General features: G+C 40.2%; 1 protein-coding gene across 3 annotated transcripts in view; it reads left to right on the forward strand.

The window, feature by feature from the left end:
* The window catches only part of dnajc13 (DnaJ heat shock protein family (Hsp40) member C13), a 150,435-nt gene that overhangs the window by 107,007 nt on the left and 20,965 nt on the right, over nt 1–22,463 (forward strand). For all 3 annotated transcript variants that reach the window (XM_066687458.1, XM_066687467.1, XM_066687476.1), the window contains exons 34-46: nt 2,235–2,436; nt 3,324–3,439; nt 11,324–11,402; nt 11,862–11,997; nt 12,353–12,537; nt 14,023–14,097; nt 15,656–15,775; nt 16,342–16,521; nt 17,172–17,348; nt 18,772–18,885; nt 19,323–19,439; nt 20,188–20,365; nt 20,915–21,006. In XM_066687458.1, coding sequence (XP_066543555.1) covers nt 2,235–2,436; nt 3,324–3,439; nt 11,324–11,402; nt 11,862–11,997; nt 12,353–12,537; nt 14,023–14,097; nt 15,656–15,775; nt 16,342–16,521; nt 17,172–17,348; nt 18,772–18,885; nt 19,323–19,439; nt 20,188–20,365; nt 20,915–21,006 — 1,771 coding nt within the window. The remainder of the gene's footprint in view (nt 1–2,234; nt 2,437–3,323; nt 3,440–11,323; nt 11,403–11,861; nt 11,998–12,352; nt 12,538–14,022; nt 14,098–15,655; nt 15,776–16,341; nt 16,522–17,171; nt 17,349–18,771; nt 18,886–19,322; nt 19,440–20,187; nt 20,366–20,914; nt 21,007–22,463) is intronic.

A 22,463-nucleotide genomic window follows, 5' to 3' on the forward strand; every position in this document is an offset into this window, starting at 1 on the left:
CGGCAAAGACTTGGTTGGTTTCTGGTTCCGGTTCTGGCAACAGAGCTAGAGGTTGAGCTGTGGCAACGAGTTTCTTTTTCAGGTGAGAGAGAGAGAGAGAGAGAGAAAGACTGTCCGCTGTTCCTTATAGTCTGTCAGATCAATAGGTGATTGGTCCCTGAGTTCCTGAGATTGGATTTCGGTTTCAGCCCCCAGTGTCCTATTGGAGGGGGGCTTGATTTATGACTGATGTCAATCCATGCCATCTTTTGGAAATGCCGGTTGGCCTGGGTTCGTAGCTCTATGTCGGGATTTCGGCTCTCATCCACTTCAAAGAGTTTTTATCACCTACAGGCCCCTTTCTCCAGACATCTCATAGCAGAATTCCAAACTATTTGGCCTCTTCTCGGTGCTATCCTCCCCAAAACTGTCACTTTGATGCAAACCAGTTCCAAGCTGATGAGCTAAGGAAATCTGATAACTTTGGGGGGGGAGAGAGGTCTTCTTTAGATCAGTGCTTCAGCTCAGAGCCCAATTGCTCTTATCCAAATACACCCAACATAATGCTACATCACTGTCTTAAAAATTGTCACGAGTCTGTAATGGATATCCTGACATGGGCTCGGGAATACTTTGGTAAACCTTTGTCAGTCAACACCATTCGCCGCTGCATCCACAGATGCAAGTTAAGGCTTTACTATGCAAAGCAGAAGCCATACATCAACACTGTCCAGAAGCGCCGCCGACTTTTCTGGGCTCGGTCTCATTGGAGATGGACAGTAGCACAGTGGAATTGTGTTTTGTGGTCCGACAAGTCAACATTTCAAATAGTTTTTGGACAAAACAGCCATCGTGTTCTCCGGGGCAAAGAAGAAAAGGGCCATCCAAGCTGTTATCAGCGACAGGTCCAAAAGCCAGCATCTGTCATGGTATGGGGGTGTGTCAGTGTCCATGGCATGGGTAACTTGCACATCTGTGAGGGCACCATTAATGCAGAAAGATATGTACACATTTTGGAGCAACATATGCTGCCATCCAGATGTTGTCTTTTCCAGGGACGTCACAGCATTTTCCAGCAGGACAACGCCAAAACCACATTCTGCCCGGATTACAAGCGCATGGTTGCGTAAGCAGAGAGTGCAGGTGCTAGCATGGCCTGCCTGCAGTCCTGACCTGTCTGCAATTTGGGAATGTGTGGTGCATTATGAAGCGCAAAGTAAGGCAACGAAGGCCCTATACAGTTGCGCAGCTGAAGAAATGCATAATGGATGAATGGGGGAAAATTCTGCTTGCTAAACTTAACCAACTGGTGTCTTCATGGCCCAAGTGCTTAATAATTGTTATTAAAATAAAATGTGATTTTACACAGTTGTAAACAGTCAACTGTCCCAACTTTTTTGGAGTGTGTTGCAGCCATCAGATTTGAAATGAGTGTATATTTTCAAAAATAACTTAAATTCACAAAGTAAAACATCAAATAATGTGTTGTTAATGTGTTTTCAATATAGTACAGGGTGAATTGAATTTTCAAATGAACTTTTTTTGCATTTTCCATACTGTCCCAACTTTTTTGGAATTGAGGTATTTTTTTTATCTCCAATTGTTTATTTTTTCTATGCTTTAGTACATTGAGACTTTAAACTGCATGAATTTCAATAACTGGTAAAATTGAAGTGTTCTAAAACTTTTGACCGGTAGTGTACATCTGGTCATGATGTGTTCATTGCATTCTGATTTAATTTTATATAATGCCTTTTGTGTGCTATTTTTTTACATGCAAACTTGACATTTTTCTGTTGTTGACCTGTAATAGTGAGGTATTTTACTTTACATCACAAGCTCTTACTATTATTATTTTTATTTTTTAGTAGTGTGTTTGCTGCTTTCTCACTTTGACTTGTTGGTGTGTTAGCAAACATACCCTTTGCCTGTGGTTATTTAATAAAGTTAGGCATGCATGATGTGAATTAATTGAAATTAAGTGAAAATTATTGTGCTGCTTTATGAAGAATACCACCTCTTAGCAGATTTGTATTTCTGTAGCGAACCAATTGTCCTAAAAATTCTAATCTTGGAACCTGGTGTCACTTTTACCTTTCCTCTCATTCATTTACAATGAATCTAAAATGTCTGATTTACATAAAGATTAACATAAACAATGGTATGTGTGGAATTCAGGATAACAAAAGGTGTCCCATGTAATCCTTATCAAATTGAAATTGATATTGATTTGTTTTTTTGTTTTTTAAATGCAGGCGTCTAATGATTGAGAAAATTGCTGCCCATCTTGCTGACTTCTCTCCCAGGCTTCAAAGCAACACTAGAGCATTATACCAGTACTGTCCCATCCCTGTCATCAATTATCCTCAACTGGAGAATGAGCTCTTCTGCAACATCTATTACCTCAAACACCTCTGTGATTCTCTCAAGTTCCCAGACTGGCCTATTAAAGACCCTGTAAGTATTGAAACTGTAATCTTTTGTTTTCTGTTTAGTGTCATTAAGAGTAAACTTTTTTTTGCCAAGAAGACCATTTAATTGTGTATTGTATATATCAGATAATGCCAATTAAGTTGCCAGGAGGAACAGAGATGCCAATAAATTAATACTAGTGGTAGGCACTATTACTGTATTTATTTTAACAGTAGGCAGAGGCATTGTTTACGATACTATGCTTAACATCCATAGATCGAGCAAGTATTTACCATCACTTGGTGTAAATAAAAAAATATAACAATTCTGAAATTATATAAGAATTAGCTGTAAAGTGTACAGAAACATCATTCTACCTTAAAGCTGTAGTGTGTATAACAAAAGGACAGCATCATATAATGACAGAATATTGGGTCACTCACTGGATTTCTAAAGAAGGAAAACTAGACATATATAATACATAAAACTATACAATAGCCTTTGACTAATATAAGGGGTTAATTATCTATTTGGTAAAGGAAAACAAAACATTTGCATGCGTTTTACTACCATTTCACATCAGTCCCTCCAAGTAAACTGGTATATATACAATATAGGTCACAGAATGACAATGTAATTGTGTTCGACATATAGCTAAAAGGTTAAAATGGCTTGGAAAAATGTATATCCACATATTCATGCAAGAAATGTGAGATGATGTGTTGATGATAGAACAATCTCAAATCATACCATTTTCTCACACAACTGAGAACCATATCAAAAAAGTCATGAGGATTTTGTATCAAACATATAATTTAATAAATCACAAGAATCATTATTTGAGTTAAATTTCCAGACAGGAGATTGTAATATTTTATGTCCTCAGGTAATGTAAGGCACATTGTTTATTTCTTGCTTTAATTTGAATGCAGGTGAAACTCCTGAAAGACACACTTGAAGCTTGGAAGAGGGAGGTAGAGAAGAAGCCCCCATCCATGTCCATAGATGATGCCTATGAGGTTCTGAACCTTCCCAAGGGACAAGGACAGTAAGTGATTACTGTACAGGTTAATTACTAGGAAATAATTAGGAGCTGAACAAACAGTGTTTTGCTTAATACTGTCAGGAAACCTGATCTTAGATGTGGGGCTCTGTATCTGCTGTCTGTAATGGGAACAAGCACTCTAATTCAGCCATCTTACTGTTTTTTGGCCAACATATTTGTTTACTATTTTACTTCAATGTAATTTTTCTGTGCGTTATTGAGACAGACAAACATTGTGTGTTTAAATAACAGGGGTTGTATTTCAGAAAATTTGCAAATAACCTGGAATTTCAAGGATCTCAAGAGCTCAACAAAATCTGTGCTCTATTGAATTGCAACCCTGTCTATAGGCATGGTAAATGAGCTGCTTGCTCATGATCCAAATATGTAGATCTAAAATATTTTTTAATTATTATTATTATTGTTTATTTCTTAGCAGATACCCTTGTCCAGGGCAACTTACAAAATATAAGAGCAATACAAAGTAGTACAGTGCAGTTCAAGGCATAATACATTTTACAAATTCCAATTTACTTAAGTGTATACGAAATATACAATAAACAACATATAATTAGCAAGCTTACTACATATAAGTTCAGCATAAATTCTAGTTTTACAACAGTTATACAAGTAATACATCATAAAATAACCTCAATCCCCATATCCATAATGTAGCCTAATAATAATACATAATAGCTCCATGAACTCCAATGTTTCCGACTTCTGTTTATCTTCTGTAGGCTATTTGCAGTATGTCTTACAAGTAAAATGCTATTGCTGGGTGCTGTAGTTAGTCAAGGTAAGCAGATGTACAGAGGTTCACTAAACTTATTCCATTGGCCAAATGTGCTAAAATTAACCTATTATACAGGTCAAACGATTATCACAGGTTGGACTACAGTATTTTCTTTGTTTACAGGAAAATGGGTCAGTACTCTAGAAAGGCACTGATGAGTATCATTTCAGAGCCTTTAACATTTCTTGTTTCTTTTCACCAGATAAATACCAGATACTGCTGTTAAGTTTTATTAGACATAATCTTCATGTTTTTTGTTTTTGTTTGTTAAAGAAAACAATAGGTTATTATCATAACCCCGGTTCCCTGAAAAAGAAAGACAGCCATTACCTAATGGGAAGAGCCTTCTGACCTGCCAATCATTGAAAACATGTACCAAAGCTGCCCAATAGGGGCCCTGCTGTCAGGAGAGACCCGCCCCCGGCGTCTGTGAAAAGTCTCCTCCTGACGCAGCTCCCTGCCATTTCTTATCAGGAAGGTCGTCTGGCCGAGCGACCCCTGAAGGGTAGTGGCTGTCTTTCTTTTTCAGGGAACCGGGGTTATGATAATAATCTATCGTTCCCTTGCAAATCGAAAGACAGCCATTACCTAATGGGAAGACTATACCAGAGCTGTCGTGAGTCCTGACACCTGACTAAGCCTAAGCCCACAATGACAAGGATAGCAGAGCCTCACGGAGCTTGAGGGCTAGCAGTTTGCAGTACCTGAGTGCCCAAGCCTGGGCGCAGCCGGTACGCCACGTTGAGGCGGTAGAACCTTACGAAGGTCTGTTGACCGGACCAGGTCACAGCATTGCACAGTTTTTGCAGTGTGGCAGCGTGAAAGAGAGCCCACGACGTGGCTTGTCCCCTCGTTGAGTGCACTGAGATGTGTTCAGGCATGGGGACATTAGCAGTCTCGTAGGTGAGCCGGATCGCGTCCGCCACCCAGTGCGCCAGTCGCTGTTTTGAAACCGCCCGCCTTCTGGTGGTGGAACCGTAGGAGACAAACAGCTGGTCGGATTTGCGGCTCTGTGCAGTCCTCCACATATAGCACCTCAAAGCCCGGACAGGGCAGAGTGTGTGTAGTCTGCAGTCCTCATCTGATTCATGTGGAGGGGGATGGAAAGACTCCAGGAGAATAGGTTGATTTATATGAAACGCAGACACGACCTTGGGCAGGAAGGCTGGGTTCGTCCTGAGAGTGACTCTGTCATTGCTTCCCAAGAAGATCAGATAGGCTTTATCCACAGACAAGGCATGAATTTCACTAATTCTCCTTGCCCACGTTATCGCTACAAGAAAAGCTACCTTGAGCGAGAGGAAGCAGACCTCCGTTTGTGGAGATGGGCTCAAAGGGAGCACCGCTCAGTCCTTTCAGCACTAATTCCAAGTCCCAGGCTGGAATTGTGTCCTTTATCAGTGGTCTCAAGCGTTTTGCCCCTTTCAAAAACTGGATTGCCAGGAAATGCGATCCTGGGGAGACATTGTCAATTTTATCGTGATATGCCGCAATAGCAGACTTTCAACGTGGATGCAGATTTCCTGTCTTCAAGCAACTGTTGCAGGAAGCACAGGATTGTCGATATGGGGCACGACACGGGATCCACATTCCTCTCTATACACCAGTTCTGAAAAACTGACCACTTGTAAGTATATTAAGCCCTGGTGGAGGGGGCCCTGGCCGATTGCAGTGTTTCCACAACATTCGCAGGCAGCCCTAGAGACTGCAGCTATGCTGGGTTGGGGTGCCACAGCAGTCCCTCTGCTTGAGTCAGTAAGTCCCGTCGAAGCGGGAGCTGCCACGGGTCCGCGCTGATCATCTGTGCCAGCGTTGCAAACCACAATTGTCTCGGCCACTGGGGGGCGATCAGGAGAACTCGAGCTCCGTCCTGGCAAATCCTCTCCAGTGTCAGTGGAAGAAGTGTCAGTGGGGGGAAGGCATACAGCAGTTCCTGCAGCCATGGGTGAGCAAAGGCGACCACACCCAGCGGGCCACCTCCCGATTCCAGGGAAAACCACAGAGGACAGTGAGTCGTTGCCTGTGTAGCAAAAAGGTCGACCCGAGCTCGTCCCAGCCTCTGCCAGATCTGTTCCACCACATGAGGATTGAGTCTCCACTCCGAGCTGTCCGGACCTCCTCTGGAGATGGCGTCCGCCACTGTATTGGACACGCCCAGCAGGTGTATTGCCCGTATGGAGCGGAGATTGTCTTGCGCCCACAGGAGAAGTCTGCACGCTTCACGATGTAGTCTGGGGAAGCGTAAGCCCCCCTGGTGGTTGATGTAGGCCACCACTGACGTGTTGTCCGTCTCGACCAGGACGTGTCTGTCTGCCAGATCGTGGCGAAAGTGGTGCAGCACCAGTCACACCGCTTGCAGCTCCTGTACGTTGATGTGTGCGGCTGACCAGAGGCTGCTCCACACTCCTTGGACTCCCCTCCCATTCCAGACAGCGCCCCAGCCTGATCCGGAGGCATCCGTGGTGATGACTTCTCGTCTGTGCGGGCATCCGAGGGGGGAGCTGAGGCGCAGATTGTTGTGGTTTCTCCACCAGGACAGTGCCTGCCAGCATGCCGCGGTCCCTCATATAGAGAATGGGCCTGAAGCCTCCGTCCTTCTTTGGCACCAGGAAGTACCCCTAGTTGTATTGCTCGCTTTTCCCGCATCACAGCGATCTCCTGAGAGAGAGCTTGAGCCCTCTTGGGACATCCGACTGTAGTGGGCAGCACCCCCCAGAAGGGGGGGGGGGGGGGGCAGAGTTGAATTGGAGGGCGTATCCGTGGGTCATTGTCTTTTGCAACCGGGTCCAGTCAGTCTGTTGGGGGGTTGGCGTTGGCGGCCACGCCCCTTCAGGGACGCTCCTGCAGCTTTGCAGGAGGCTGCTGGGCGTCTGTTTTGCCCCTAGGCTTCCAGACGGAGAGTCTATTCTTTCCTCTCACCGGTGGCTGGCCCCTGTGGCGCTGGTCAGGCTGCACTGGACTGTTGCGGTCTCGCTTGATGTCTCCCCTGCCTTGGCCACGGTCTGTTTGGTTGCTGATGTCCCCACAGACGGTGTTGTGGTGGCCGTCTCGTCTGCTGGAGGACAGCATATTTGTAAGCCAACTCTTTGGCCTTCAATGACCGCTCAATGACCGCTCAACCGCTCCATCGACTCTCCAAATGTCTGTCCCGGGGTGATGGGAGCATCAAGGAGGATGGACTTCTCTTTGTCTTGGAGCTTCGCCTGCGTCAGCCACAGATGACGTCTGGCTGCCACCTTAGCTGAGAGAGATCTCCCCACAGCCTTCGCTCCCTCTTGCAGCAAATCCGTCATGTAGGCGTTGACGAGCTCCAATTCCTCCACATCCGCCATAGATTGGCGCTCCCCCAGGGGTCCCGTCAGGTGCCCCATGTACAGGATGAGGATAGCCTGCGCATTATTGGCTCGGACAGTTGAAGTTTCCGCAGCATACAGTGAGGGAAAAAAGTATTTGATCCCCTGCTGATTTTGTGCGTTTGCCCACTAACGATGATCAGTCTATAATTTTAATGGAGTGTTCCTCTCCTAGGCAGCGCACACACAGATCGTGTCCATCGTCCGAGGGCAGCTTGCCCTGTCATCCGGAACAGCGATGGAAAGCCCCTTTTGGATTCATGCCCGTGAGAAGGTCCGTCTCTAGATCATCCACGTCCAGACCCTCCAAGTATATCGACAGCTCTCATGGTAGAAGCACTTCACCAAACTCCTCCGCTCTCAGACTGTCCCCCTCGATGATGAAGTCGAGGTTGTCAACGTCAAGGTCCGAGAGGTTGACACGGGTGTCCAGAGGTCGAGAGCGGGTCGATCTGAGCTCGTCGACAGGTCGATGGTCGAGGAATCGATGAGGTAGGTCGATGTCGAGGGATCGACGGGGTCGATCGATGTCAAGAGCTATTTTCGGCGTGTCGTCGGGTTAAAATCCGCCGACAGAGGTCGAGATCCCAGAATAGTCTATCCTCTCCTATCGCCACTCAAATCTGTAAAAAGGATAAAAATGGTACAGAAAGTAAAATCGTGCAGTAGATCTCAGAGGAGGGACCGAAGCCGTCTCCAAGCGAGACTCCTAATGCACACTTACCTCCAAGAGAAGCTGAAAACGCAAATAATAATAGAGAAAAGACCGTAGACTGAGCTCCGAAGAGATAGATATAGAGAACAATAATCAAAGGATATAATCCATTGAGGAAACCTAACTCCGTAGAGTAGGGTAGCGCACTTCTCAAGCTTCAGGGTCGCATTGCATCGCATGTTTTCAATGATTGGCAAGTCAGAAGGCTTTTCCCATTAGGTAATGGCTGTCTTTTGATTTGAAAGGAAACTCTGCAGCACTTTGCTTTGGTATTTCTTTCTATGGTGCTGTAACGTGTCTAATTTAACAGACTGTTTAAAAGTATTGTAGAACATTTACTCCAAACTGGCTCAAGAATGTACTAAGGTGGATTTGCCTTTAAATAATTTGTCCGGTAGATGTGTCAAGACTTGTCTCAGTTCGGCACACATCCCGGAACCCCTTACCTCCCCATGGGTACTGTGGAGCATGCCCCTGCAGTTGCTGTCACAAGACCATAAGAAATTATACATACTTTGTTTATTTAGTTGTTTCAACATTTATCAATACTTCAGTATCATCAATATCAGTGTGTCACCATGAGGAAAAATAAGGGAAAAAAGTTCAGGTTAATTTGTTGTTTAAAAAAACACATTTCTCAAATCGAAGTCACAAATAGAACTTGGGAACGAATTCAACGTTCCGGTGTTTTGCCTTTTTCAAGACAATTAACATGAGTCAAAACATAGAAACATATTTTATAGAATTATCTTATAGTAATTAGGAAAATCTAATTAACCATTATACAGTGGGGGAAAAAAGTATTTGATCCCCTGCTGATTTTATACGTTTGCCCACTGACAAAGAAATGATCAGTCTATACATTTAATGGTAGGTGTATTTTAACAGTGAGAGACAGAATAACAACAAAAAAATCCAGAAAAACGCATTTCAAAAAAGTTATAAATTAATTTGCATGTTAATGAGGGAAAAAAGTATTTGATCCCCTATGAATCTGCAAGATTTCTGGCTCCCAGGTGTCTTTTATACAGGTAACGAGCTGAGATTAGGAGCACTCTCTTAAAGGGAGTGCTCCTAATCTCAGCTCGTTACCTGTATAAAAGACACCTGTCCACAGAAGCAATCAATCAATCAGATTCCAAACTCTCCACCATGGCCAAGACCAAAGAGCTGTCCAAGGATATCAGGGACAAGATTGTAGACCTACACAAGGCTGGAATGGGCTACAAGACCATCGCCAAGCAGCTTGGTGAGAAGGTGACAACAGTTGGTGCGATTATTCGCAAATGGCAGAAACACAAAATAACTGTCAGTCTCCCTCGGTCTGGGGCTCCATGCAAGATCTCACCCCGTGGAGTTTCAATGATCATGAGAACGGTGAGGAATCAGCCCAGAACTACACGGGAGGATCTTGTTAATGATTTCAAGGCAGCTGGGACCATAGTCACCAAGAAAACAATTGGTTACACACTACGCCGTGAAGGACTGAAATCCTGCAGCACCCGCAAGGTCCCCCTGCTCAAGAAAGCACATGTACAGGCCCGTCTGAAGTTTGCCAATGAACATCTGAATGATTCAGAGGAGAACTGGGTGAAAGTGTTGTGGTCAGATGAGACCAAAATCGAGCTCTTTGGCATCAACTCAACTCGCCGTATTTGGAGGAGGAGGAATGACCCCAAGAACACCATCCCCACCGTCAAACATGGAGGTTGAAACATTATGCTTTGGGGGTGTTTTTCTGCTAAGGGGACAGGACAACTCCACCACATCAAAGGGACGATGGACGGGGCCATGTACCGTCAAATCTTGGGTGAGAACCTCCTTCCCTCAGCCAAGGCATTGAAAATGGGTCGTGGATGGGTATTCCAGCATGACAATGACCCAAAACACACAGCCAAGGCAACAAAGGAGTGGCTCAAGAAGAAGCACATTAAGGTCCTGGAGTGGCCTAGCCAGTCTCCAGACCTTAATCCCATAGAAAATCTGTGGAGGGAGCTGAAGGTTCGAGTTGCCAAACGTCAGCCTCGAAACCTTAATGACTTGGAGAGGATCTGCAAAGAGGAGTGGGACAAAATCCCTCCTGAGATGTGTGCAAACCTGGTGGCCAACTACAAGAAACGTCTGACTTCTGTGATTGCCAACAAGGGTTTTGCCACCAAGTACTAAGTCGAAGGGGTCAAATACTTATTTCCCTCATTAACATGCAAATCAATGTATAACTTTTTTGAAATGCGTTTTTCTGGATTTTTTTGTTGTTATTCTGTCTTTCAATGTTAAAATACACCTACCATTAAAATTATAGACTGATCATTTCTTTGTCAGTGGGCAAACGTACTAAATCAGCAGGGGATCAAATACTTTTTTCCCCCACTGTATTAAGGCAGTGGTTTTCAAACCAGTCCTGGAGTACCCCCTGCCCTGCTGGTTTTTGTTCCAACTGAGGTCTTAATTGCTTAGTTGAATCCTAACAAAGCAATATGTCATTCAATTAAGTGTAATTAAGACCAAGGTTGGAACAAAATCCAGCAGGTCAGGGGATACTCCGGGACCGGTTTGAAAACCCCTGTATTAAGGTAATACACCTCATTTTTTCTTTTTATATATGTTTTTTCCTACCTTTTTGAACCTTCACAATTAATCACAATTAATTATATAACAATTCATTTTACATCACTATTTAATTCTGTAGTCTGGAAACAACCTAATTAACAGATTACTATTTCATAGCATACATTTCCTTTAATACAACATTTTGGTAAAAGTAATATAATTAATAATGCATTACATTGTGAAACAGAAATTCAAACTAAAATAAACAAACACCATACAAGGCTTAAAATCCAATTAATCATTAGCCTTTTATTTTCCACAATATATGTAACCAATATGTTTTTGATCCATCCGCTCATGTGGACAGTTACCATCTCTATTCCCATAAATCGCAATGAGGAGACCTTGATTTTTTTTTTTTTTTTTTTTTTTGTGTTTCAACATTTCCTATTAATACTGGTGTTCTTTTACAGGCATGATGAGAGCAAAATACGGAAAGCCTATTTCAGACTGGCTCAGAAGTATCACCCGGACAAGAACCCCGAAGGCAGGGTATGTTTTGTGAAGTCAATTATTTTTTCCTATAAGGATTGCTGATATATATTTTTTTAAATGTATTGATATTCTAGAATTACATGCTACATTTAACACTCCCCCTTTCCATAATCAATGAAACAGCTGAATATAATGTGCAAACAGTGAGTGTCACTGTATAGTCCCAATCAAGTGTATTTTCTTTTATAAAATACAGCCAAATTCTATGTAATGTTGTGAACACACGGATACATGCACGCACAAACATTTTAACTCATTGGAATTAACTTAATATTCAGCAATCCATGGAAGTAATACTCTTTACTATTATTCTTATAAAACACTTTACTGTGTGAAAAATTGTGAATGTTCTGCAGTCAGTTACACCTCACAGATATACTATAAATGTAAGTTGAGTACAACTCTCCATAGTTTTAAACACAGTTCAGTTGATTCTAAAATGTTTTCATGACATAGGACATGTTTGAGAAGGTAAATAAAGCCTACGAGTTCCTGTGCACAAAGTCAGCCAAGATTGTGGATGGGCCAGATCCAGAGAACATCATTCTCATCCTCAAAGCCCAGAGCATCCTCTTCAACAGGCACCGTGAAGGTAGTGGTGTTTTCATTCTTGTTTTATTTGTTCATATATAGTTTATTGTAAAAAGTATTTTTGATATTTTACAAGTAATTAGTGCCTTAAAAAAACAATGGGATTGTTTCTCAGTTGTTACAATTAACATTTTGTTTTTGAAAGCTGGGGTGGGGGGGTGGGGGGGAGGAGTGCATAATGAAATACATTATGGTGAATTAACAGTTCTCACAATTATTATTATTATTATTATTATTTATTTATTTATTTATTTATTTTTATAAATAATAATCTAGAATTTAAGATTATAGTAATATGTAATATGTGTTTTAAATGTATGGAATGTCCAGTTTTCCAGACTTCTCTTGCTTTTCAGAACTGAAACCCTACAAGTATGCTGGCTACCCAATGCTTATTAAAACTCTCACCATGGAGACTTCAGATGACCAACTGTTTTCCAAGACGTCCCCCCTACTGCCTGCTGCTGCTGAACTTGCCTTTCACACGGTCAACTGCTCAGCACTTAATGCAGAGGAACTGCGGCGTGAGAACGGGATAGAGGTACACATTGACAGAGATTTTTACTCTTACTCTCTGTGGTTTTAAGAAACTTCATTTACATTTTCAGGTGCTGCATTAGAAGAAAGTTCATGATTTATTTAAACTTTAATAATATTTTTCTAATATTTTTGTAGTATTCTATAGTCTTTGAATGAATTACCTATACCACTGCACAACAATTATCTTGTTTTGTTGTGTTGTTCTTTAATAAACCTAAAGATTTTGTAGGAATTAAAACAGAAATAGCAAGATAGTAAAAGTGGGGAGAGAGACAAACCCACGTTTATTTTGCTTGTATGATTCAGCATGAATACATAGTATAATATTGTAAAAATATGCAGATCAGTATCAAATTTGAGAATGTGGTCTTGAAGAATGATTTAATATATAAATAAATACAAACATTTTGCCATATTCACACTATTTTTCATATGAGAAACCCAGCGATCAGTTAACATTCATTTTTAAACAGTAACGTTAAAGTTCTTCATTCGTGTTTTCTTTCAGTCAGTTATTTAAAATTCATCTGACTTGGAGGACTGCTACCTACTCTATCAATTCTCGAGTGGTAACAAGTGATATTTGATCATCTCAGCAGTGAGTGCTTCTGTGGGAGATAATGTGCACTCTGCACGTTAATTAGCACTTAAGACTATGAACTTCCTTACCTTTAGTGACTGAACCAGGAAAATTATACTGCTGACTTTCTAACTTAAACATTTAAAATGTCAAGTCGGTTTCTTCTCTAGTTCAGTCACCATGAACACCAGAAATTGGAATTAATCTGGATATTAGAGACCAGATTGTTGTTATAAATAGTGTTGTTGTTGATGTTTGTTTTTAATGTATAAGGTGCATAGAATCATACTACTGACTGTGGGGTATTTTTTTTTTCTTTTTTTATGATTACCAGCCTGAAGCCTAGTTATAGTCCTGATGGTTACCTTCTTATTTGCTCGTATAACACCCTAAATCAGAAATGCTTCTTCAAATAGAGAAGCTCTAACTCATTGCTGTATGTTTAAATTCTGTTAAAGGCACTTTCAGACTCCAACAGTATAACTGACAGCTAAAAAATAAAGACATAGAAGTAATTTTGCCTAAATAATGAATTCAGGTTGGTGTTTCAGTACAACATCCGCAACAATTTACTTTGAAATTGTCATGATATTCATTCAGTTTATTTGTGATTGCCATCTGGCTACACATTTTCTTGTAAATGACAGTATATTTTGTATTTTAATCATTCTGACATGTAGAAGGGAGATAGTTAGATCACACTACCGGGAAAAGCTAAGTTTAAGACCTCGGCATACTTTTGTTTGGGTAACATATATATATATATTTCATATTTCTGTAAATAAATCCCTATAAGTGATTTCCACTGCTTTCCAGATTCAAGTAACAGAGAAGTGTAATAGCAATCCTGACCCAAGATTCATCAGATTCATGTTAAAATGTTAATGTCAATGTCATTTTTTGCAGGTCCTACTGGAGGCACTATCTCGATGTGTAGCAGTGCTCACTGCTTCTAGCAAACCAGAAGACATGGCTGTTCAGGTATGAAGGGCATTCTTCATGTAATTTATATTTATTTTCTAATACACATATGTAGGCATAGCAGGCAAACCTTTTTCAAGGCTTTTTTTTTTTTTTTTTTTAAAGATGCTCAGAAACAATTTCAATCTATAAGGTGCCTTTATGCAAGCCATATTCATTATATCCTACAGTGTGGCAACATGGTCAGTAACAGTGCAATACAGTGTATGGGTTCCCCGTTCCATCCGAGAGTTTTAATTTAAGAATTGATATCTATATTTTCCATTTTCCTTTCCTTCTGCTTCATGTACAGTTAAATTTTAAAGAAACACTACACTCTAAAGTAAAATGGACCCTGTACTACAACACCATGTGCTTGACAAACATCACCATATATTTGCATATTACATTTATAAGCATGAGTTTGAGTGGATGCATATGTAACAGGGCTCATTGTGTTGATCATTATGGTGATGTAACCCCTCTGTGAAATCAGTAGAATATATTAACTCCTGCATCTGGAGACAGGTTTTTTGGGGTAAAGACTTTATCCTGTACTGCGTGGAGCTATGTGGTGCAGAGCGCTCAGAGGTGGGCCTGTGTTGGCGCAGTTCAAATCTTGAGTGGAGGAGGTTTGGGCCTGTATACGCTACATTATACACTATTTATTATATACACATATGTGCCTCCCCCTCCTGCCCTTCCTGAGACCAATTTGGGAGTAATTACAGTATAGTAGTCTGCCCGCATATACAACCACTGTGCATATTGAAAGTTTGACCAACAGCTTTAACCAAGATTAACAAAGTAAATGATGCCAGGGTCTCTTCACTTTCAGAATTTCAGTACTTCATTAATATATCACTGGGATCATTTTCAGTGTATGTTACATATATTACTACTCACATGTACCATTTTGTATGTATGCAGCCTACACATATAGCTAGACAGGACATTTTAAACGGAGGATCTATGTGTATTGAGGATTGTCTTAAAAAAAGTCATGCCTCATTCAATTTAACTAAATTTGTACCGTATAATTATACTTACTTTTGATTAAATATTTTTGTGAAGTCTTTCCCTGTGTACATATGGATAATCAATTGAATAAAACACATCCAAAGCAATGCATTAGAAAAAAACTAAGCATTACAAGAACAAACAACATTTATGTAAAGTTATGGTAACATTTGTAAGAGATTAATTTGAATCTTAACTATTTGATCAAAATATTAATCTAGAAGATATTTAACAAATGTTTGGAAAATATTGATCTAGTGGAAGTGACATTTGATCAGAACTGTATAACAAGAATATATAATATAAAAATATGATATGTATATGCTATAATATGTCTGCAGCTGCATTATCTCTGGTATTGACCCAGTTCAATCAACACAACTATTTCCTACTGCTCACTAAAACTAGGAGGGGGGAACACTGTTCAAATAGTCAACTAGTTGTTGAGTAGCAGTGTTCATTAAACCTCAAATCATATGAGCATAGTAATGCATATGTTTCAAGGTTTTTGCATTTTTTGAATTTCCTCTATCTTATTATAGATAATTTTGTGTTACAGGTGTGTGGTCACATATGCAAGTGTTACAGTGTTGCTGCTCAGTTTGAGGAGTGCAGGGAGAAGATTATTGAGCTTCCCAACATCATCAGGGACCTCTGCAGAGTGCTGTATTATGGAAAGGTGAGCAATAAGCTGTCATTACTCAAAAATGTATATGACTTGGAAAATACTCTTAATTTCTTTATTGTACTATAGTCATTCAATTTCCAATATGTCTAATTCTAATTGTTTAAGAAATTTATGAAACAATAATTTAAGAGAGGAATATATGGTTTATGCATTATGTTAAACAAATATGTATTTTGTGTGGATTCCATTTATTTTATTTTTCATTTAGATCTTTTTTTTGTATACCTTCCAAAAATACAAATTGAGCTGGTACATGATTCAAGTCCAAGCTCAGCTTTCTGTTGATTGTTGACCTTTTAGAGAGTAAGAACTTGACTTTGGCATTTCTGTGCCTCGACCTCATAACTCATCACATTTCCCCAGCACATCCTTCCCATTGCAAAATAACTCGGTTACTAGTATAGTATAGAGTTGACAGCAATGAGTTTACGTGTGATGAGAATGTTCCATAAAAGGGCAAATGATGAGAGTCATCATCCCTTAAGACCACAATGTAGAATAAAATATTCCACTAATAAGGGGTCTGGCTATTCAAATCTTGTTGGCTTTTTGTGCAGACCATTCCCCGAGTGGCCTCACTGGCAGTGGAGTGTGTGAGCTCCTTCGCAGTGGACTTCTTCCTGCAGACTCACATGTACCATGCCGGGGTTCTCTGGCACCTCCTCGGTTATCCGTTCAACTATGATTACACTCTGGAGGAGAGCGGCATACAAAAGAGTGAGGACACCAACCAGCAGGTGAAACTTCTAATCCTCCTTAGTTATTAATGAACCCTTAGGACCCCATCATTACAAATGTGTCAAATAGAGAGAACTGGTAAATTGGGATGCACTTGTTAAATGTTAGTGATGTGTATGTCACACTGGGCTCTTAATGGTTTAATTGAAAATAATGGTTATCAAAACATATAGAGAAATAGAACATGACAGTAAAGCAGACACAAATACATTAGCAGCTGCACCAACAAGCTTAACCCTGATGCTGCATTTTATGTAATTTTTTCCAGGAATCATGACATGTCACATGTCAACATGACTTTTATTGACGTGTTCCTACTAGTAAATTAAAACATTTAAATTTAAATTAAACCCATTGTTACAAATATTAAACAACACATTTTTGTAATAAAGATGCATGTCCCTTTAAGTAAATATCTGTAGCTGCTGCCACTTAGTCAATGTGCCTTAATAATTGACAAATTGAGATTATTAAACAAATCCTGAGATTCAATAAGTGGTTTATTTAAGTAGACTACATGGCCACTTTTGTGCGATGAGGAATGAAGAAAGCACCTCCCATAAAACACAGGGACCTGTTTATCATTTGTATAATGTTTCCTTTGATTATTTGGGTTTTCATTCCTGAACTGTTTATTAACTTACAACAGGAAGTGTCCAACAGCCTGGCCAAGCTCGCCCTTGTGTCTCTGAGCCGACTGGGAGGGTATGTAGAGGAAGATGCAGTTGAAGTTTGCCCACCTGAAAATCCCACTATCAGGAAAAGCTTGGCTGCTATGCTGACTCCTTACATTTCCAGAAAACTTGGAACGAATACGCCTGCAGAGGTAGATGACTTATCTGCTCATTAATTTATTTGTAATATTTGTAAACTTTCTGTATCTTTGCATGATTCTGTAGACAATGTGTCCCCAAATGTACTTTTTGTATTTTGTAATTTACACCGATCAGCCATAACATTATGACCACCTGCCTAATATTGTGTAGGTCCCCCTTTTGCTGCCAAAACAGCCCTGACCCGTCAAGGCATGGACTCCACTAGACCTCTGAAGGTGTGCTGTGGTATCTGGCACCAAGACGTTAGCAGCAGATCCTTTAAGTCCTATAAGTTGCGAGGTGGGGCCTCCATTGATCAGACTTGATTGTCCAGCACATCCCACAGATGCTCGATTGGATTGAGATCTGGGGAATTTGGAGGCCAAGTCAACACCTTGAACTCGTGATACATCAGATCAGGCCACCTTCTTCTTTTGCCCAGTGGTCCAGTTCTGATGCTCATGTGCCCATTGCAGGCGCTTTCGGCAGTAGACAGGGGTCAGCATGGGCACCCTGACTGGTCTGCGGCTACGCAGACCCATATGCAACAAACTGTGATGCATTGCGTGTTCTGACACCTTTCTATCAGAACCAGCATTAACTTCTTCAGCAATTTGAGCTACAGTAGCTCGTATGTTGGATCGGACCACACGGGCCAGCCTTCGCTCTCCACGTGCATCAATGAGCCTTGGCCGCCCATGACCCTGTTGCCGGTTCACTGCTTTTCCTTCCTTGGACCACTTTTGATAGGTACTGACCACTGCAGACCGGGAACACCCCACAAGAGCTGCAGTTTTGGAGATGCTCTGACCCAGTCGTCTAGCCATCACAATTTAGCCCTTGTCAAAATCGCTCAGATCCTTACGCTTGGCCATTTTTCCTGCTTCTAACAAATCAACTTTCAGGACAAAAGGTTCACTTGCTGCCTAATATATCCTACCCACTGACAGGTGCCATGATAACGAGATTATCAGTGTTATTCACTTCACCTGTCAGTGGTCATAATGTTATGGCTGATCGGTGTATATGGTTTATGGTGTGTATGTGCATTTACTATAGAGATGTCACAGCATAATAAAATAAAACTGCAGTTAATGATAAAACAATATGATGTTTATATTATATTGTATTGTAATATGTATATTAAATTGAACAGACAATGGAAATATGATAACCCTTCTAAAACTCTCCCCTATACATTTCAGTCACACAGAAAAAGGGCCTTCAGTTTTTCTTGGATATTTAGTAAACATAGATCATACCTGCTTAGGTGGGTAGCTTGAGGAAGATATTAAGCTTGTACATTGTGTAGCATTACCATATTAATAATTAGAAGAAATACAGTATATGAGCTCTGTTTATTGTAATAAGTCAGTCACTAGTAAATAAGTCAGTAACTTCTATCTGAATGCATTCTTATTTTGTATTGTCTAGGTTCTCAAGCTGCTCAACAGTAATTCAGAAAACCCCTATCTGATCTGGAACAACGGCACCAGAGCAGAACTGATGGAGTTCCTTGATTCTCAACAGGAGGGCATTATCAAAAGGGTAAGGAGGCACTGAGGTAACTCTGGAATGTTCTGTTTACCTTTTCCCCGAAGTATGATGAAAATCATCAAAAAGCATATTAAAGTGCTGTAATCCAGTCATATCAAACCACTTGTTAAAGAATAGAAAAATAATCTTATCACTTATTTGTGAAAAAATTCTCCATCACTATTTGCAAAGAGGAAAAATGTAAGCAAGTTTTGAATATGTATTTTTAAACCACCCTAGTAAACTTAAACTTTACTTTTGAGATGTTACCCTATAGTAGATGGAGTGTCAAGTTTAAGATTTCTTGTCCTAGAATATTTTTTGAACCTTTGACAAGTGTATGAAACTATAACTTTATTATGGTCTTATGCATTTCATAAAATGAATCATCCCAATCTATGGTGAAAAATACTAAATTTGTCTTGTTTTGCATTCTTGTTTTTGCTAAGGGTGAATGCGACAAGAGCTTTGGCTCAGAGTTTGTATTCAGTGAGCACGGGAAGGAGCTAATTGTGGGAGAGATTTTTGTCCGGGTCTACAATGAACAGCCTACATTTCCTTTGGAGGCGAGTATCACGGCATTAGTGTCTTTTTTCAAAATGTAAATTAAAGAAAAGTAGAACCCAAGTCCAGTTATCTCCAGAGAGAGTTCTGGTAAATTTAGCAGGCAGTTGAGAGATTTTCTTTTGTGTCCTTATGTGTGTAATTTGTAATTTAAACACTGCTTGAAGCACATTCTCTTGTTCTTATTAAGAGCTTGGAATAACAACAGTCCCTTAAAAATATGCCAAATCCGTTTGGGGGGGGAAAAGATGGTAAATTCAATGTAACCAAATTAATCTTGTCACTTTAATAAAATAAAAATAAAAAAATAAAATAAAAAAAAGACTTGATGAGACTTTAACTTGCATATAAACAGCATCATGGCAATCTAATGTTCACTTCCCTGAGCTCAGTATAAGAACAGAAAGGTGAAATGGATTGTGTAATGGAGACCTCTGCTGGTGTATAAATGCTCCATCAAACTCACTTGCAGGTAGCTTTGTCTTTAGTAGAAGCAGGAGGTTGTGAGATTGAATCTGCAAGGGGAAATATTTAAATTATTAAATCAAAGACAAATTGTCTGTGTAAAATAAAATAAAAACAGTAGCAGTATGGGGTTTTTAGGATATTAGTTATTCTAGAGTTTTAAGAAAGGACATAATGAAACTAAAGACATTTATATAAAGATCACAGTAGAAAGACAAATATGCATTTGGGGCTGTGTACATCTCCTTATGCAAAATATCACTCATATGATTGCTTTGTCTCCAGTTCCCAAAGGCCTTTGCTGCTAGTCTGCTGGATTACATTGGGTCCCAAGCACAGTATCTCCACACACTAATGGCCATGACCCAGACTGGAAAGGTGGAGTCAGACCAACATGGAGAACGGTTACGCTGGGCGGAAATGGCGCTTGAAGCTCTGCGAAACGTCATTAAGAACAATCCTGGTAAACTTATAAATAAGTTTCACTATGCAGTGTATACAGTTAGTCAAACTGCTGTCACGGGCACGCATCTGAGTCCAAATAAGCAACAAACTGACTATGCCAAAAGACCAGCACTCGGGCTCTGGGGTATTTGTACTTGTAGACTAATACTGCAGTATTCCCATAAATAGTGAGCTCTGTTACAGCTGGAAAAGCGTTTTTAATAAAGTATTTTAACAGAAAGTTTAATAATTATCTTAGTCTTTGTATTTCTACAAATCCAAGAAGTATAGTTTGTAACATTCACCATCTCTCTTATTGTCACTCCTCTCATTCCATAAATGCTGTCCCTAGGATTAGTCTCCAAGCATCTCAGTCTCAATCAGTATATTGAGAAGTGCAGCACCATGTATGCATTAATGGATATAAAATAAAGTATAATGTTATTCTGGCAAGTGTAACAATCAAGCAGTATTTAGCTATTTTTCTCTGCAGTCTCTTGGTGATGTGACACCAGATGCTTTACAGTCAAACGTTCAGCTGTTCTCACTTAAACAATGTTTTCTGCAGGGTCGGAGACAGAGTGTATTGGCCATTTCAAGCTAATATTTTCCTTGCTGAGGGTACATGGGGCTGGGAAAGTTCAGCAGCTGGCACTGGAGGTAACTTGTCTTCAGCATCTGATGATTAAGATGACTGAGGGTGGAAAATATAATCTTTTGTATTCACAATGCAAATATCACAATTGTTCTAAAATTCAGACAGCCCTCAGCCTAATTCCTTCATGTACTGGTACCCCGTTCCTCGTACCTGGCTCAACTAATTCTGGCTAACCAGATTCAATTAATCCGATATTTTAAGTCTGGCTATCAAAGCTGAATAGAGGCTAAACTTGTCTCGTTAACTGGATCCCGATCCGGGCATGCATGCTTGTGCCTCCTCACAAGGGAGGATTGCGGAGCACAGAGGCACTGATCCGCACCGGAGATAACTTCAAAAGAGAGAGCAACTTGTGTCAGCCTGACTGAGCAATGGAATGTTTTGAGGAAAATAGACATTTTCGCAGCTAAATGCAACACTGCTGCTGCCAAGTCCGGAGAGGAAGCATGGCAAAACTCGCTTAATTTTAAATATCTATATTTTATTATACAGGCTATGTATTTACCCTATTATAATAATTTCACACATCCAATTTAAATCGGCACACTTGTAGTAATGGAATATAACGTGGACTGAGAGTTTGCTGCATATGGAATACTTAGATCTCTATTGTTTTGTCATATTTTGACATTGTTCTTTTTAAAATATATAATACTTTAGTATTATTTTGTACTAATTAATCTGTCTGATATAAATGGTTTCTTCGCCTTTTTAGCCAAATTAACAGAACATTATCAGATCGTATTGACCTATGGGATGAACACTTATATTGCTTCATAAAACAAATATTTAAGCAATGATTTCTGACAAATAAGATTTTATATATCTTACTCGAATCTCTGACACAATGTAGATTCTGAATATTCTTGAGTCTTGGACAGAGCCTGGATACTTGGCTTTATTTAATATGTTAATATTTAAAATGAAGCCGGTGGATTCACAGATCTTATAGGAATAACTGAGGTCAAGTCATGGATGATGTAAAATATCTTGACGATCTTTCAGTACTCATTCTTTACAAAAAGCTGATCTAATTAAAATTGTTCCTTGATCCAAGGAAGGGCCTTGCCGTTTCAGAGGGGTGTGTCAAGCGTTTTCATTGGGTAGAAGCACAAGCTTTTCGGCACAGATCTGGCTAACTCAAAGTTATCCTGCACTGGAGCAGGTTTACGATTAAGTGTGTGTTGCTATAGTAACTTACGCAGCAGGACTTTAAGCATGGTTCGAGGAATAGAAAAAGCCAAACTTCCAAAGTTATCCTCAATGTTATCTGGCTAACTCTGTTAGCCAACTACGAGGAATGGGGCCCTGATCTGGTTTCAAACAGGAAGTGATTTTATTGATGTACATTATTTTTCTGACATTGAAATTGGCTACAATGTACAAAGCCATTCCTATCCCTTCTTTTATTATCTACCTGCATTACAGTGGTAAACTGTGAGCAAAGCAAAAGACAACT

This window comes from Amia ocellicauda, chromosome 2 (genome assembly GCF_036373705.1).
Source record: "Amia ocellicauda isolate fAmiCal2 chromosome 2, fAmiCal2.hap1, whole genome shotgun sequence".
In the NCBI taxonomy this organism is placed as follows: domain Eukaryota; kingdom Metazoa; phylum Chordata; class Actinopteri; order Amiiformes; family Amiidae; genus Amia; species Amia ocellicauda.